Below are 17,869 nucleotides of genomic sequence, written 5' to 3'. Positions count from 1 at the left end.
GCAAAATAGCAGATCTACAAGCTCATAGCTCAAATCTTTGAATATATTCTTTCCCAGTGGACGCTTTTAACTCAAATCTTTGCTTCTGGGGGTCCCTGGGATATTTTGAGAAATTGAGATTGGGGTCGGCGGCCAATTACATATAATTCTGGGGGTCCTTGACATTAAATAGTTTGAGAACCACTGATAGAAATATCTAGGTTTTTTCTGAAAACTGTCGTGATTTAGATTAGAAGATTAGATTTAGATTAGAAGACAGTTCTCAGGTCTAAATGGGCTAATGGAAGACTGTTATGCTCTGCAGGAGAAACAGAAGACAAACCCCTGCCTGGAGGCAGATCAGACATAGTTTGCTAATCTCTAAATGAGACCGTTAACATGTTGTCTCAGAGCAAAGACAAGCCCAGTATGTGTTACGTTTCACAAATGCATCTACCCCGCGGGGAAAATCTATAATAAAGAAACAAACAACCGAGTAGCAGCCAGGGAATACACTCGTACAAGTTTGTTAGCTGGTCATGTACTTCATGTTAAACATGTTTATATGTATATATTTTTTTCTATGCTATCTATTAGCACCACGATACGTAGTGTCAAAACCTTGTTGCTGCACTGTGCCTTTTCCTTGTCAGCATTCCAACCCACTCGGTAAAGAAAGCATCATATCAAACAGAACGTTGTTCACTGCCCTTTCAATTTACAAGGAATAAACTTTATTATTACAAACGTTGCATTTACTGTACGTTTAATGCCAGGGAACATAACAGGGATATGTGTTCCATTCCGAAGCTTATTTCCGTTTGTGAAACAAGCTTCTAAACAACAGAAAGCGACGAGAGACCATACGAATGTGCTGTTTGTAAAACAAGCTTCTAAACAACAGAAAGCGAAGAGAGACCATACGAATGTGCTGTTTGTAAAACAAGCTTCTAAACAACAGAAAGCGAAGAGAGACCATACGAATGTGCCGTTTGTAAAACAAGCTTTTAAATATCTGAAACATTTTTACTTGTACATTTTTGTGGTACAAACTTTCCTGCCTTGATCTCCTTACCCCACCCCCCTTCTTCCATTTATTTTCTTGGAAATGAACACGACGGGAACTATGCCCCAAAAATTGCACCCACTTTGTTTACTTTGTAAAAACTGTGACAAATGAATACAGCTGATTCTGATGTGCTTGCTGTGTACTGTATGCCTCACCGCATTCTCCGTCTGGTTGATTCCGAAGAGGAAGACGAGCTCGGAGAGGAAGATGGCCGCCACCAGGTTCCTGTGGATGCTGTGGAGGTTGGAGCGCAGCTTGCGGAGGATGGCCAGCAGGAGGAAGGTGATGAGGAGCGCCACCAGCGAGGCCGACACCGTGGTGTAGGTGATGATCTTCAGAGGGAGGACCTCGCCGTGCTGGAGCAACAAACAAAACAAACAAAACCGTCGACCACCTTTTTTTCACTGACGAAAAAATAAATGGAAACTATAAGCTATGATGACTGTCTATATATAATTGACAATTTCGTCAACAAATAAAAACGAGACTACAATGTTAGGAAGGGACTAGTGGACAAGAGATCCAAGTGTAAGTAAAATACACAAGTCATTTCACACTTGGGTTGCATGCTGAAAATAGTCGATCTACAAGCTCTCAACGTGGCCATGGGCGTTTTTTTGTGCAAAACTAATGCTTGGAATGGATTCAGAATCATGAAAACCCCCTAGTTTGACACGTCACATGCTACTTAAAGCATGATGACATACATTTTGAAATGTTTGCCTTATATAGATTGTAAAAGGGTATGGTCACATATAACCCCCTATTATGAAAATTGCCCATCCGGCATTTTCTAAATGCTGGGGTCCCATGCTGTACTTGACATTTCTAACATAAAACATTAGGGTACTAAAAATGTCCCGGTTCACAATGGGGCTCTAAGGACTGGCAAGTAGACTTAGGTGTTTGTGGGAATAATACAAGCATTAAATCAAACCTCTCTTTTGGAGATGTCCATCAGCACAGCGCTGCTGGAGGCGTGTGTACACTGACAGCTGATGTGGCTGTAGTTTCTGGACACCAGCTCACAGCCCTTGGCAGACCAACCCCCTTCTCCCTTAACCCTGGAGTGGACCAACAGAACAATGGCTGTCAGTTATCTGACGATACATTTGGACAGAAAATATTGTAACTCTTAAAAGAGTTACTTTAGTTTGCTTTTTTTTACTGTATTGACTTTAAGATTTGAGACCAGATTCTACAAATGTTTTCTGAAAAACTATGTTTCTACTGTACATCAGTGGTGCTGAAAACTTTTTGTATGTATGTATTCGATCAATCGACCCCCATCTGAAAATATGTTGTTCCAGGTAAATTGTGAAAATGCGGCACAAATCTTTGAATATATATTATTTCAGAATACTTTTTTTTTATTTTGACGTCAGGCCTAAATGTTTGGTCAAAAGCTAAGGTGACACAGATGCGTTCCAGATCTTAATGGGTTTGTTAGATACAAGCAGTGATTATTACATGCTGCCATTGTTGTACAAAGACAAATGTACATGCATAAAACCCGGCCCGGCCTTACGCCAGCGTGTGGTTCCAGAAGACGCAGACGGGCTTGGTTCTCTCCTGGGTTTCCAGCAGTCTGTATTCCAGAGTGATGACTGGCGGGTCCAGAGGGCCGTGCAGCGGAGCGGCCTCGTTGTACAACACCGCGCTCACTATGGGCGTGTTTATGATGGGCCGGTTGGGCAGCCTAGGCACACACACACACACACACACACACGCGCACGCACACACGCACGCACACACACAAATATGAAGTCAATAGACAATTCCAATTTATACGCATTTAGCAGACGTTCTTAATCCAGAGCGATTTACAGTAAGAACAAAACCATGGTAATACATCAAATGCATAAAAATAGTCAACATGAATCATACGTAAGCCTAAGAACCTAACAGTGGAATATCTATATAATGAAACTATGCGAGTATCTGAATACACTATAACAGTATTCATTTCACATCATGAACACTGACACATTTCTGGGGGGGAAAAGGAAATCAACCAGGTAGAAAAGTTAAAAAGGAACGTTTGGTGATTCAAGGATCAAAGGCACTATATTATGGAACAAGAAAGAGGGGTGATCCGAGGTTAAAAAAGGATGAGAGGGCAGATATAAAATCAAGGGTACTTTATTAAAGATAAAACGCCAACATGTTTCGACTCCTTCGAGTCTTCATCAGGGCATGAATGACACATTCATTGTAGATACAACCGCATACAAACAATTTGTTTATTTTAGTTTTCATTATTGCTATATATATTTAATTTGCCAGCCGAATGACGTCGTTTACCACCAGTGCACCTACCTCAGACTTCTCCGATCGTGGTCATAATTCTCGGGCAGGAAATCTCCCAGAGTTCTGTAGATGATCACCACGGCGACCGGGAGAGGGCCCGCCGTCTCCGCGTGGCGTTTCCTCTTAGCGGACGTGGTCTTCGTGGTGGTCGTGGGAGACGTTGGCGAGGAGGACGCTGACTCAGTAGAACGGGCGGTGGAGGCGGGCGTGTGTGGTGCAGGGGGCGGCGTGACAGTGGCGGCCTCCGTGGAGACTGCCAAACCAAAAGGGTTTCATGCATTACCAACCGTTCCTTGGATTACGGCAAATTTCCAGTTTTGAACTGAAGGAATAAGCTACTAACACAATGTTAATGTATTTATTTATCCACGGTTTTTCCCCTTTCAACCCTTATTTTGAAGAGCCAAATATCTGTAACCTGGATGTTACGTTCACGTTTTGTTTCTGTTGTATTGTCCCCTGTATTGTTGATTGTTATGGACCATGTAGTCCGAAATAAAGATTGATTGATTGATTGATTGATTGATTGATTTTAGTGCAGGGGTTCTCAGCGTTTGTGACTCGGGACCCCCGGAAATGCTTTGGCCATGTCTCGCGACCCCCTCCCCACCCCAATACAATTTGACCGCTACAATAACCTTAATAATGGAGAAAATACATCATAAATAAATACTGAAACCAGATATAATCATTAAGGAAAGCTTATGCATGTACTATGTAAACTCCTAATTTCCATTTTTCCAGACAGTTTAAAAAAAAAGTTTTTTTAATAATCTGAGGGCTCCCCAAAATAATTTGGCGGTCGCGACCCACGGGTTGAGAACCCCTGTTTGAGTGTACTTCAATAATTTACCTGCTATACTGTTGACGTGGTCAGCTTGCGGGGAGAGCTCTGGGAAGTGCACATAGGACTGGAGGTCATGAGGGAGGACAGGCTGGATCTCATCAAAGTGAGGTATCTTCCTCTGGGAGTTGGCTGCAGGGTCCAGGTAGTCCACAGAGAAAACTGCATGGGTACAGACAGTCAAACTTTAGTAATAGAGTAGTAAACAAAGTGCTCAGTATTGAGGGGGGGGGGGGTATTGTTGCATTCACACTTGAAACATGTCTCTGCTGTCTGGAAGAAACTAAATGAAAAACAATCCAGCTCAAGTGGAGATAGGAGGTTTTTGTCAAAGCGCTTTTTAATACTTTTCATTGGTTCTCTCGCCTCGCTGTTACGGCGTATATTATCCCACTTATTACATGGCTACTACTTATTTTACATGAAACATTGATTCTGCGTCCATAGTGACTTAAACAAAGGCAAAAATATAGAATCAATTGTTTGATTCGATTCAGCACGTTTCTCGATTATTTTATTAATCGAAAGCATATAATTCGATAGAATGATCGCTAAGAAGTCGCAGCTTTAGTTGAAATAGAAAGAAAAGCCTCACTCATGTTGTCTGTGATGATGGTGAAGGGCTTGAGGTAGGTTCTCCTCATGTTCTATTATTAAAAAGACTCACTCATGTTGTCTGTGATGATGGTGAAGGGCTTGAGGTAGGTTCTCCTCATGTTAAAAACTCACTCATGTTGTCTGTGATGATGGTGAAGGGCTTGAGGTAGGTTCTCCTCATGTTCTGGGCCATGTTCTGGGCGTACTCCTCAAAACTCCGCAGGAGGAGGCTGGTTCCGCCACTCTCTGAGCGCTGGATCACATCCCAGTGGAGGCCGTTGGTGGGATCCAAGATGGCGCTGCCCGCGCGGACAATATTCTACAACAAGTAGAGTACGCATGAAAAGAAAACCTAGTATGATATATAGTGTAACTTTAAACATTTACAACCTACACTACAGTATACGCATGAAAAGAAAACCTAGTATGATATATAGTGTAATTTTAAACATGTACAACCTACATTACAGTATACGTATGAAAAGAAAACCTAGTATGATATATAGTGTAACTTTAAACATGTACAACCTACATTACAGTATACGTATGAAAAGAAAACCTAGTATGATATATAGTGTAACTTTATTTACCACCGACACTACAGTATAATGTAGCACTTGCACATCAAATAGTGGAAATAGAAGATCTACAAGCCTGTGAAACTATTTTCACAGACGTTTCGCTGAAGGTTCATCAGTTTTTGCTGTATGATGGCCAGAATAGGGACAGTTAAGTGGTCAAAACAACACTCATGACACAACAGGGTCATATTTAGTATCAATAAATGAACGACAGCTGTGAAGCTGTTCACAAAAAGGTTTACCTAACTTTGCTACTACAGGGAAAACATAGATAGATAAAAATCTTAGTTTTAAGGGTAACTGTTGTGTAATTGCAATATTACACTCGAGGGTGTGGTTTAACGTGATTATTGCCACCTCAGTGATGCTTGCGGAACTCGACTTCTTCTCGTTCCTGATCCCGCATCACTGTCGTGCATGGCAATAATCACGTTAAACCACACCCTCGAGTGTATTATTGCTTAATTAGTTCATAGAGTTCACAGATATTGCACAACAGGAGTCCCTATAGCAGCATATGGGGGGAAAGGTTAGGGGATATTAAGGGATTAAAAGAAAAGGTTAGGGGATAAAACATGCACAAAACGTGATAAAACATGCACGGCTTCGTACACATAAAGAACAAATGTTCTGTGCTCTGCCTGTGTTTCATGGCCGCCCTAATGCTTTTCCAATGGAAGTCACGTGGTTTGACCAAACACCACGTGACTTCCATTGGAAATGCATTGGGGCGGCCATGAAACACAGACAAGACACAGTATACGGACAAGACAGTCGTCTCAATAGTATGACTGAGGCCTTACTCTTTTTTACTCTGTTTGCTTTTTCTTGCACTCTTTATTCTATCCCTCTGTCTGCTGTGATTGCTGTTTGATGTTATTTTTAATCTACACTGCTGCATTGTCTGTAAAGAAGCCAAACTAAAATGTTACTCTTATGTAACTGTACACAAGATGTACTGTAACAATAAAGTACAACCTTGAATAGTTGAACCTCAACAGTTTTTAAGCATACGGTACAGTATGTATTTATGTGTTATCTTAACATGAATTACTGATATACTTCTGACGTATTCATTTTTTATTAGACATTTAAATACGGCACTGCCTTACCGCAAAACTATAAATTATAGCAATTTCGAAATACTTTTCCCGGTGAGTAGTTACACATCAGCGCAGAGACAGAAAGAAGGAGCCAGTAAAAGAATGGATGAGAGATTACTTTGTGTATTTAATCCCCAAACTAACACCTGTGTACTTTGGCCCAAGGCCAGACAACACACACACACACACACACACACACACACCCACACACACACACACACACACACACCAGTCTCCATAAGACCTTGACCTGGCAAACTTTCCACCTGCGTTTTCCGTCATAAACAATAGACCGGTGGATGGCGAGCTGGGCCAATGCCAGCAGTATGCAGTGTTAGCCGTTAGCCATATCTGGCTTTGTGTTTTGGTCACGACCTTAATGAAAGTCATAGAGGACTTGCTAATCGCTTCACTGTATTCATTACACTTAATCCCCGGCCCAGCTAAACTCCATCCTCGAGCAAAGACAATAATATCACCTTCCCAAAAGGAGGAGAATGAATACCCGGTGGGGAGGACAGGCTCTTAGCAAACCTGTACCAGCTTTTAAAGGAGGATTTGGCAACTTAGCAACTTAAGAACTTGCCAGAGCTCTTAAACACTTTAGTCAAACAATGAGGTCGTTTTTCTCCCTAAAACTTAACGTCTTAAAGCTGAGTGGGAGACCTCAGGCAACAGCAAAAAGGTCCTAATCAGTTGTCTGTCTCCCAAATGAAATGAAATGCCATCCCAGCAATTATACTTTAAAAAGGTTATTGTTGTTTTATATTAGTCTCAGGTATTGTATGCTTCATTTTAGATATGAGTTAGAAGGGGGAGAGAGGGACATGAAACATAAGAGAGATGGTAGACTCCTCACGACCATATCATGTACACTTTTTTTATTACGTATTATGCCTATTAAGATTGGTTTCATATACACCACAATGTGTGTGTGTGTGTGTGTGTGTGTGTGTGTGTGTGTGTGTGTGTGTGCGTGCGTGCAAAGCAACAGTGAATTGTACCTCATGGAACTGTACATCCCTCATGGCGGACATGTTGAAGCCTTGCTGTGTGCTCTCGTACTGCAGCAGGTTGGTCAGCAGGCTGTACGCCGTCTTCACGTCGTTGCCATGGAGAGCCGCCGTCCCGCTGGTGGCGACGCGCAGCATGCTCGCCACGCGCATCCACCTGTCGCCGTCGACCTGCGACCCGTTGCAATGCAGCTCCTCGTCCTGGTGGGGGCAGCAGAGAGGAGACACAGGGTCCAAGATGAGAGGTCGACCATGATGGGGGGGGCGGCGGTGGATCAGGGGTAGAGTGGCCGGATTGTAACTGCAAGGTTGCCAGTTCGAACCCGGGCTCCCCCAGAGTTAGTGTCGAAGCGTCCTTGAGCAAGACACTGAACCCCTAATTGCACCAACCAGCACATCCGGCCACTCTACCCCTGAGCCACCGCCACCCGGGACCTAAGCAGGAGGGTTGTAAATAGCCACCCCCCTTACCTCTCACTAGGGGTCAATAGGTCATGCTCAGACAGACATACACACACAAACTCACTGTTGGGAGCGGCCGCTCAAAAAAACCCACAGACCACCAGTATGGTACAAAGCGATGAACTGGGTTCACCTCTGACGATCAGACATTCCACAGACCGAACACGGCTTGAACCGTCCTGGCCTGTCTTAGACATCTGTTCGATGCACATGGGAATTTACATTTTAAAGAGCGTCATTCATTCCACAATATGACATTTCTGGGGAAATGAATGACACACAAGCAACTGTGGAAGTTACTGTTCTATCTTTTTTAACATGACCTTGCAAAAAATAATATCATTTTGGACGGTTTAATCATCTGTCCTTTTGAAATATTGAAGTATGTGTTCACAGATAGCATGGTGCTATGGGGTTTTGCTGTGGGGTTTTGCAGTGCACATGGCCTCGCTGGCCAACACACTGTCTTTTGTCTCCCCTGTGGCTTTTGTCTTCCCTGTAGCGTGCAACATTTCACGGCGTTCGAACGCGGTGAAGAACCTCCACAATCTATTTTTTTTTCTTTTTTCAAATTTGCCTCATGGTGGCGCTACATCCACCTGCTTCAAGTGGAAATAAATATGTGTACTGTGGGGTCTCTGTACGGGCCAACAGCCAGGTAGGTGCCTCCTGGAGAGAGTCAGGTAGAGGGAGGCGGGGCGCCGCGTCAGCCACTGGGACGAATCATAGCGGACCGCTACGTACCCGTCTGCATTCTGAATCAAGCCGATTCCTTCCCACCTGCGGCAGACATCTGCGGGGTATAAAAGCGGCCGCCTCCCTCCATTCACCGCTTGCCCTCTCTGTGTGTGCACGTATATACAGTAGGCGTCTGGCGGTAAGAGATCTCACATATGATTCCCTCTCTAAATAATGCCATGTATTGTGACTCTGTGTAATTATGACTCTCTCTCCCTCCCGCAGGCCTTCTCCTGGCTCGACGCGGCCTCGGGCGAGACCGAGTAATTAAAGGACAAGGCAGGTGTGATGACACCGTGGATAGGAATCCCTCCCCCGTTCTGCCCTTGAACGATATATGACGCTAATGACGGTACTTCCGTAGGGTTTCTCTTAAGTTTATCCTGCTGGAATTAAGCTGGCCTGCACCGGCCCCAAGAATCCCAAAAGGAAGAAAAACCTATGTTAATAAATAATCTCTATGTTCACCGCCCGGACCCTCCGGCCCCTGGAGAAGAAGAGAGATATAAAGAGACTTTGATTTATAGTTTTCGCCCTGACGGATTCTCACCTCCTATTCGCCTTTTCTTGTAAACTCACTTCTGAATAAAACCAGCCTGCGGGCGAACACTGACACTCTTTAATGTCTTGGTCTTGGGTCAAAGAGTAACAGTACATTTAAAAACTATGTACATTGGTGACTATAACCTGATCTTGAGGCCTACAAAATCAGGAATGTTTTCTTATCCACTAGTCAACTAGTACCAACAAGGTCGACTAGACCCCCGCCACGCCTCCACTCCCAATACAAACTGACAAACTGATAAAATAACCTTAATAATAGAGAAAATAATATTATAAATGAATACTGAAAGCAAATATAATCATTAAGGAAAGTGTATGCATGTACTGTGTACTATGTGAACTCTCCATTTTCCAGCCATTCATTTGCAAAAAACATTATTTTTTTGAAAATAATTTGGGGACCCCCCAAAATAGTTTGGTGACCCCCCGGGGGATAGATTAGGGGTTGAGAACCCTATGGAGTTATGATCTATGGAGTTATGTGATCAAGATGTATCATGTATCAGATTTTTCAGATTCCATTCCAATTGCCTGCTATGACTGACTACCGTCCAAAGTTGGCAGGCAGGTTTGGAACATTTGTTTGCCTTCTGTAAGCAACTTATTAGTCTCTGGAGAGAGAATGTTGACTCACAAGAGGGCGCTGTTTTTCCTTTGTTTTGCAAATGGGTTCCCAGAATAAATAGTATCAAAACACTAGTATCAACCTTGGGCACATTATCAAAACCATATCTGCAGGTAAAATGAGATAGCAGATGCAAAGTTTGGAGTCGATAAACTTTCTCTCCTATCAACTCAATATTAGATTGGCTTGCCAAATGAGTTCAGTCAGTCAGTCAGTCAGTCAGTCAGGCACGCAGGCCACGCACACACACACACCTGCTTTTTCAACTGGGAGAAGGTGTCAGAGGTGCAGTTGAAGAGGTCAGGAGGCAACCAGCTGTGTTCGTCGCTGCAGTGGCGGATTGCAGTGCCTAGACAGACAGACAGACAGACAGACAGACAGACAGACAGACAGACAGACAGACAGACAGACAGACAGACAGACAGACAGACAGACAGACAGACAGACAGACAGACAGACAGACAGACAGTGATTTGTAGTTTGACAGTTCACTTAATGACAACAATCTGGAGGAGCTCTGCAATACCAACACACACGCATGGGATTAATTTATGCGAACTGTGGAATCAATCATCAATTCTAATTCGCCACGTTTAACCCATTCTGACCTGAGATCAGATTCATACGAGGTTTCCGCTGGACACACACTGGTCTGATGGACCCATTCTGACCTGAGATCAGATTCTAAAAATGTCAGTCGTTCTTCGATTTTTACAAAAATAGCAGACCTACAAGCTCGTAGCGCGCCACTCGGTGGCGCGCTATGAGCTTGTAGATCTGCTATTTTTCAATAGCTAAAGCATAACATGATGCTAACACCAAAACGGGTTCCCGTTCAGAATGGGTTAAAGTTTCTGGATTGCAGAGGTCACAAAACAAAGGATTGCGTTAGATGCTCCCTCTGCTAGGACAAACCATAGATATATAAGCGTTAGATGCTCCCTCTGCTAGGACAAACCATAGATATATAAGCCTAGAGATCCTCATTCGCTGCTGCAGTTCACTGGAGCGACATGGATGGTTATGGAGGCCGTCTTATTGCACAGCACGCTGCCACTCAAAGGCCCCATTTACACTGGCAGCCAAATCCAGCCTGAATCAGATCTGAGCCACATCCAGATTGAAATCTGATTTGTTTAAATGAGTCATGTGACCATTTAAACCAATCAGATTTCAATCTTGATGTGGCACAGATCTGATTCAGGCTAGATTTGTCTGCCAGTGCAAATGGGGCCAAAGTGACCACTGGCCAACCACAGCTCGTTCCTGTCAGAATCTAGGGTGCTTTCGAATACTATGAACGACCAAGAGGGCACACCTGTGCGCTCTCAGTGCGAATTTCCAAATGCACCCCTAGATTCTGACAAGTCCCGGAAAAGACGCGCTCCTGTGATTGGCCCGTAATTGCTTTGAGTGGCAGCGTGCTGGCGTGCTGTGCCCCACCCACCATATTGGAAACCAAAATGGCAGCCGCCACACAATACACATGCCCCAGAGCCTGAGTTGGCCTTTTCATGTCTATGTGGACAAACTACAAGGTTATTTCTAAGCGGTGAGGATTAATGAATCATTTCTAATTAGTAAAAAAAGAACTGGAGAAGTACACTTCGCTCATTGACGAAAAACATCAATGAGACACACTGGGCCAAGCAAACATGAGGTAGTGCTAAGTTCAGTGGTAACTTTACTTTGTGTTCACTTACCAGTGGACCCTTTGGGACACTTCATGGCTGCAGGTTGACCGAACTGGGTTCTCGGCCACCAGACGCCTGCATCAAAGGCCTTAGGACAGCCCTCGTACACCACTGGAAGAGAGACACAGAGCAAACGTAATATGTAAGCTGATTAGGGCTGTGGAAAAGGAAGGAGGGAAGGAAGGAAGGAAGGAAGGAAGGAAGGAAGGAAAAAGGAAAACATTTTTTTTGAATGATGGGAAAAGAAGGATTCACGAATGAAATGAGGGAGAGAAATAATCAGTGAAGGAAGTGGGTGGGTGGGTGGGTGGGTGGGTGGGTGAGTGAGTGAGTGAGTGGGTGAGTGAGTGAGTGAGTGAGTGAGTGAGTGAGTGGGTGAGTGAGTGAGTGAGTGAGTGAGTGAGTGAGTGAGTGAGTGAGTGAGTGAGTGAGTGAGGATTCGAGCCAGTCAGTGAGAGAGAAGATGACATTTACAAGAGGGACAGCTTGTTTAATTCTGCAGTAGTATGTCTAGCTTACCAATGCAGCCATTGGAGGTGACCTCAGCATAAGGGTTGTCACAGCGATTGCACTGGCGTCCGATGACCCCCGTCCTGCACTGGCACTGCCCCGTGTGGGGGTCACAGGTACGAGACAGAGCGCCCAGCTGGAAACACTCACAAGGGTGGCAGGTGTCGCTCCCTTTGGGACGGAAATAGTTATCCTGCCAAACGGAGCACAGAGATGCATTAGCAGATGAAACGAGGCCCCCGGTATACGACATTAGTGTAGAATCAGATGATGTATTATTTGATTGCCAGGGAAGGAATTTGCCTCGGTGAGGTTGGTGCATAAAGGCTCTTTCATGACGGGGCAGCAAGTGACGCAGGAAGGCGTTCTGGTCTGGATCAGAACAGGTCTGCTCATGAGGGGCGCGGGACGCATAGCGTGGAAAGGAGGCTATAGGAGCGACAGGTCTGCTCATGAGGGACGCGGAAGCGTAGCGTGGAAAGAAAGCTCACCACAATCCAGGTCTAGTCGCCCCACGGGCGCACGCACAAAAGAGCATGCATGCGTCAATTCCACGTGCCCGTGACGGTGAGAATACGCTTGTATAATCAGCCCTCAACTTCTCTGCGTGTCTGAAATGCATGCACGCCTCTCAATGAAATGAATTACTAAAGGCGTGTCAGTCACTTGACTCACTTTCCCGTCTGAAAAAAGGCCTTTATTTTGAAAGCAACAGCATAGAAACATTTTTCTATGCTCTCAACATCAAATCTTTTCATCAAAAATTGCCAATCTATAAGCTTGTAGAAGTGATATTATATTCACCCGAGATTGAAAATTGAGTATAAAGAAGCTAGCCACTATATCACCCATTCTTGAGATAAGGGACAAAACTTTTTTCAAACTGGATTTTTTTTATTTTTAAGATACATTAAAATCAAATAGATGTATTTGTAGACACAGGTCTCAACTACCAATCTTGAGAAGGAACAGGTTTTTCGCATAACATTTCTTTCTAAAATGGGACATTTATGCACTTAATACCTGATTCATGTCAACTCCGTCAGACACACTAAAATCCCTTTTAATTTAATTTTATCATTTCAACAATAATATAAAGTCCTCAGTTATCTTATAATGGCTTTCAGTAATCAAGTTAAGTAATACAAATCTTTTAATATTATTTTGTTCCAATATCACACTATTATGAAATATCCAATTTCTCAAAACCGTCATTTCAACCTTTATTTTCAATATTATAACATGAAAACCATGTAAAAAAAATAAAAAATCATCATTACGTATCATTTCAGTTGGTGTTTCAATACATAAGCACAAAAGATTTGACAGCGAATTTTCTATTTCTTTGGAAATTAACAAAAACATCACGGGACGAACGTCTGACGGAGTTGACGAACATCTGACGGAGTTGACAAGTTTAACTGATTTAGGTTCTAGACCACCTAGGATCTTGATTCTGGTGACTAATCCCACATTTTCAAGGATGAGGAATACAGTGGTACTATTTAGATTTGCCCTGTGAACATGGCAGCCATTTTTCAAAATGGCCGCCAACTTTCTGTTATTTCCCAATAACTCAAGTTCTACACCACCTAGGATCTTGATTCTGGTGACTAATCATACATTTTCAAGGATGTGGGATACATTGGTACTATTTAGATTTGTCCTGTGACCATGGTAGACATTTTTCAAAATGGCCGCCAACTTTCTGTTATTTCCCAATAACTCAAGTTCTACACCACCTAGGATCTTGATTCTGGTGACTAATCATACATTTTCAAGGGTGAGGAATACAGTTGTACTATTTAGATTTATCCTGTGACCATGGATGGTAGACATTTAAAAAAATGGTGGACCTGCTATTATTTTACCAATTTACTCAGGGAATATTATCAGAATAATATAAAATCTGTGAATACATTTCTTACCAAGAATTTTCTTCACCAATGTTTGTAAAGGTGTCTACTAACATATCCCACATTGGTTTCTATTTGACCACCCTAGGGGCATGTTTGACAGCTGCTGAAAGTTGGGTACCATCAACAACCAATATAAGGCTAAATGTTCTAAATTTCATTATGCTTTAAGTAGCATGTGGCATGTCAAACTAGGGGCTTTTCATGATTCTGGATCCATTCCAAGCATTAGTTTTGCACAAAAAACACTACGTTGGCTAAAAACGGCCATAGCCATCATCACAGATGTGATGAGGTCAGCACATGTCGGCACATTTGGGCAAGTGGCTATGGCCAAACTAGGGGGTCTATGGCCAAACTAGGGGTCAAACTCCTTGGGCTAAATTAGGTGAGGTGAACAGTGAACAGTGAGCGAAAGACTGAAGACAGAAGATTTGGCTTCAGGACCATCAGGCAGGATGTGCAGACACTGAAGGCATCAGTGTCTTTCTCTGTGTCCCCAGCATGTCAACCAAAGCAATGTTACCAAATCAAAGGAGCCTTCACCTCATGTCACCTGGGGCTGGGTGAGCAATCGTATCCTGTATCTAAACTCACAACTAAATACAGACACTTGGCCAGACTGCCGTTTGAAAGGGTCAAACCCCTCATCCTGATTGGGGAAGACCACCCCACCTAATCACACCAACCGAACAAGTGAGGTTGGGGCCTCCAGGTGGGCCAGCAGCCATCTGCACAAGACTGGGCTGGACCCTGCAGGAAAGCAATCTCCAGCCAAGACAATGTAAGTTGACTATAACAGAGCCCCAGAACACAGAGCTCAGGAGAAGGATGGAGAAACACTGGCAGGAGGCCACCAAGATACAATGCCCCAGAGACCCAGAGTGTGCCACCACTGGCAGTAAGGAGATCAACTGCTGCAGCAAAGATGTCATGAAAGGCAAGTCTCCACCAAAAAAAACCCTGAACCTAATCGGGGTGTCAAGAGACCAAAGTTTCTCCCCCACAGTTCCCTGCAGTGGCCAGTGAAGTCAAACTGTGCATCTGTACCTGAAAGGGGCAAGTCAAAGGCCAGAAAGCCCACCTCCTTTTAATGTCCTGTCAGTAGAAACTCAACCTGCACCTGAAATAAGCCCTTACCTCTCCCAGAGAAAGTTCATCCTTGAAAATGTAATGATTAGTCGCCAGAATCAAGATCCTTGGTGGTCTAAAACTTGAGTTATTGGTAAAATAACAGCAGGTTGGTGGTCATTTTGAAAAACAATGGCTGCCATGGTCACAGGACAAATCTAAATAGTACCACTGTATTTCTCATCTTTTAAAATGTATGATTAGTCGCCAAAATCAAGATCCTAGGTGGTCTAAAACTTGAGTTATTGTAAAATAACAGCAGGTGGCGGCCATTTTGAAAAAAAAAATGGCTGCTATGGTCACAGGACAAATCTAAATATTACCAATGTACCCCACATCCTTGAAAATGTATGATTAGTCACCAGAATCAAGATCCTAGGTGGTGTAGAACTTGAGTTATTGTAAAATAACAGCAGGTGGCGGCCATTTTGAAAAATGGCTGCCATGGTCACAGGGAAAGTCTAAATTGTACCACTGTATCCCTCATCCTTGAAAATGAGGTCTTAGTCACCAGAATCAAGATCCTAGGTGGTGTAGAACTTGAGTTATTGTAAAATATCATCAGGTGGCGGCTCTTTTGTAATATGGCTGCCATGGTCACCACGAGACAAATCTGTGATGGCCCCATAGCCAAAAATGTTCCTTAAGGCATGCTCTAACTGTGTGCCAAATTAGAATACTGCCCATTATTCAAAAACAATAATTTTATTGTTTTAGGAACACTTTTGTCAACTCCGTCAGATACACGTCAACTCCGTCAGACACAAAATCTGACGGAGTTGACGTCTGACGGAGTTGACCAAATGGCATTTGTTTTCATCTTAACCCTCTTTAGTACAATGTAGCCATTTTGTTTTTGCTTAATTTTGTTAGCTAAACCTAACCCCTAAACTAAAATAATAAACATTATTTTTGAATTCTTAACAAAGATCATAAAAATGTGCAGACGGAGTTGACATGTAAAAGCTTAATTTAGTATGTATATTTATGTGATTGTGACAGTATTAGACACTTTTTTGGCAGTTTGAAATTGTGGCCACTTGCTGGGGACAGGCTAAATACAGGCCTTTTTGGGTACAGGGCCTGCTTTTAACTAATTCAGATGGAATATGAAAACAATTATAATGAAATTAAGGGCATAATAATACACAACTGTATTACACTTAACTTTGCAAGTGCTTTTATTTTTATGAATTAATTTATTTTTTACATAAAATAAGGCTCTTATGTGTGGGACATGTTTTTTCCACTTTTGTCCCTCATCTCAAGAATGAGTGATATATAAAATCATTAAAATGCGATGCGACACACTGTATAATAAAGTTGAAGTTGTCAACTACAGTGGTGCTCAAAGTGGAACAGAAAAATGAGGAACAGTTTAACAACTCTAACGCCTATACTTAGGCTATTTTAAAATAGCCTATCTGTAATTTTTGCAGATTTGGATTTTAGTAGAGAAAGTAGAGAAAAAAGGAACCCGCACACTGTCTTCACTTATCTTCATCAGTCATCTGATGCCTGATGAAGATCTGAACGACCCAAACGTTGCTCAATAAATCTAACTAGAAAGCAGTTCCTGTAGAAACTGCGTGGGCTCGCATAAAATGCAATGTATAAAGTTATTGCCGTGTCAAGTTTGAAACTCGGGGCCCGGAGTAATAGTGTTCCCATTGGTGGTCTAAATCCATAATCAAAATTTCGGGACTGTAGCATATTTTAAACAAAAGTAGAAAATGTATTAAAGCTGAAGTAAAAGTTTAAAAAAGTATGAACATTTGGAAAAACTATAGTTTAAGCATAAATAACTGCATAAAGCGGAATAAAGTATGTGGAAGTTGTAGAAGTGTTTTTAAAAGTTTTTCTTTAAAGGTAAAAAAAAAAAAAACGTTATTAAAAAAAATTCAAGTTTATTCTTAATAAGTAAAAAAAAAAAGTTGAAGTTTTTTCTTAATAAGTAATTTATTTTTTTTAAGTTTTCAATTTTTTCAAATTTTTTCAATTTTTGTATTTTTTTTCAATTTTTTTCCATTTTTTTCATTTTTTTCAATTTTTTTCAATTTTTATCAATTTTTTTCATTTTTTAATTTTTAAAAAAAAAAAATCAAAAAAAAAAAAAAAAAAGTTTTCATTTTTTTTGCGTGCGTGCGTGCGTGCGCTTGCGAGAGCTGTGTAAAGGCCAGCCAATAGGAAGACAGGGTGTGTGTGTGCGTGCGTGCTCTTGCGAGAGCTGTGTAAAGGCCAGCCAATAGGAAGACAGGGTGTGTGTGTGCGTGCGTGCGTGCGTGCGTGCGTGCGCTTGCGAGAGCTGTGTAAAGGCCAGCCAATAGGAAGACAGGGTGTGTGTGTGCGTGCGTGCTCTTGCGAGAGCTGTGTAAAGGCCAGCCAATAGGAAGACAGGGTGTGTGTGTGCGTGCGTGCGTGCCTGCGTGCACTTGCTTGTGTCTAGCCTAATTGCACAAATAGCAGACCTACAAGCTCACAAGGTATCGCAGAGCAACTCATTGAGATCTTGTAACTTTAATGTCAAGCCCTGTAATTAAGCCCTTATATGTCTCAGCTGTGGAAGTAAAAAGAGTTCTACTACTTGCCAGCACTATGACTGGGAGATTTCAATGGTCCTGGATGGAGGAAACTATGCCCGAACAAATTGCTCTATCGCAAAAAGTAAAAGTCGAATGCAAATATTTTTTTCGCTGTGAGTGGCCTGAGATATTGAGGTACACCATGTGCGAT

At 42.6% G+C, this 17,869-nt stretch overlaps 1 protein-coding gene across 1 annotated transcript in view; it reads right to left on the bottom strand.

Annotated features, from left to right (window-relative positions):
* LOC308313537 (cadherin EGF LAG seven-pass G-type receptor 1-like) overlaps positions 1–17,869 on the bottom strand; it is an 81,411-nt gene that overhangs the window by 14,008 nt on the left and 49,534 nt on the right. Inside the window, exons 16-25 of the mRNA XM_080760710.1 lie at positions 12,099–12,282; positions 11,589–11,690; positions 10,140–10,234; positions 7,488–7,697; positions 4,932–5,118; positions 4,212–4,364; positions 3,368–3,611; positions 2,577–2,747; positions 1,986–2,112; positions 1,204–1,404 (exon numbers count right to left, since the gene is read on the bottom strand). Coding sequence (XP_080616836.1) covers positions 1,204–1,404; positions 1,986–2,112; positions 2,577–2,747; positions 3,368–3,611; positions 4,212–4,364; positions 4,932–5,118; positions 7,488–7,697; positions 10,140–10,234; positions 11,589–11,690; positions 12,099–12,282 — 1,674 coding nt within the window. The remainder of the gene's footprint in view (positions 1–1,203; positions 1,405–1,985; positions 2,113–2,576; positions 2,748–3,367; positions 3,612–4,211; positions 4,365–4,931; positions 5,119–7,487; positions 7,698–10,139; positions 10,235–11,588; positions 11,691–12,098; positions 12,283–17,869) is intronic.

Source organism: Protomyctophum bolini (genome assembly GCF_963924005.1).
Source record: "Protomyctophum bolini genome assembly, chromosome: 4".
NCBI lineage: Eukaryota > Metazoa > Chordata > Actinopteri > Myctophiformes > Myctophidae > Protomyctophum > Protomyctophum bolini.
This window is presented reverse-complemented; position numbering and strand designations above follow the sequence as displayed.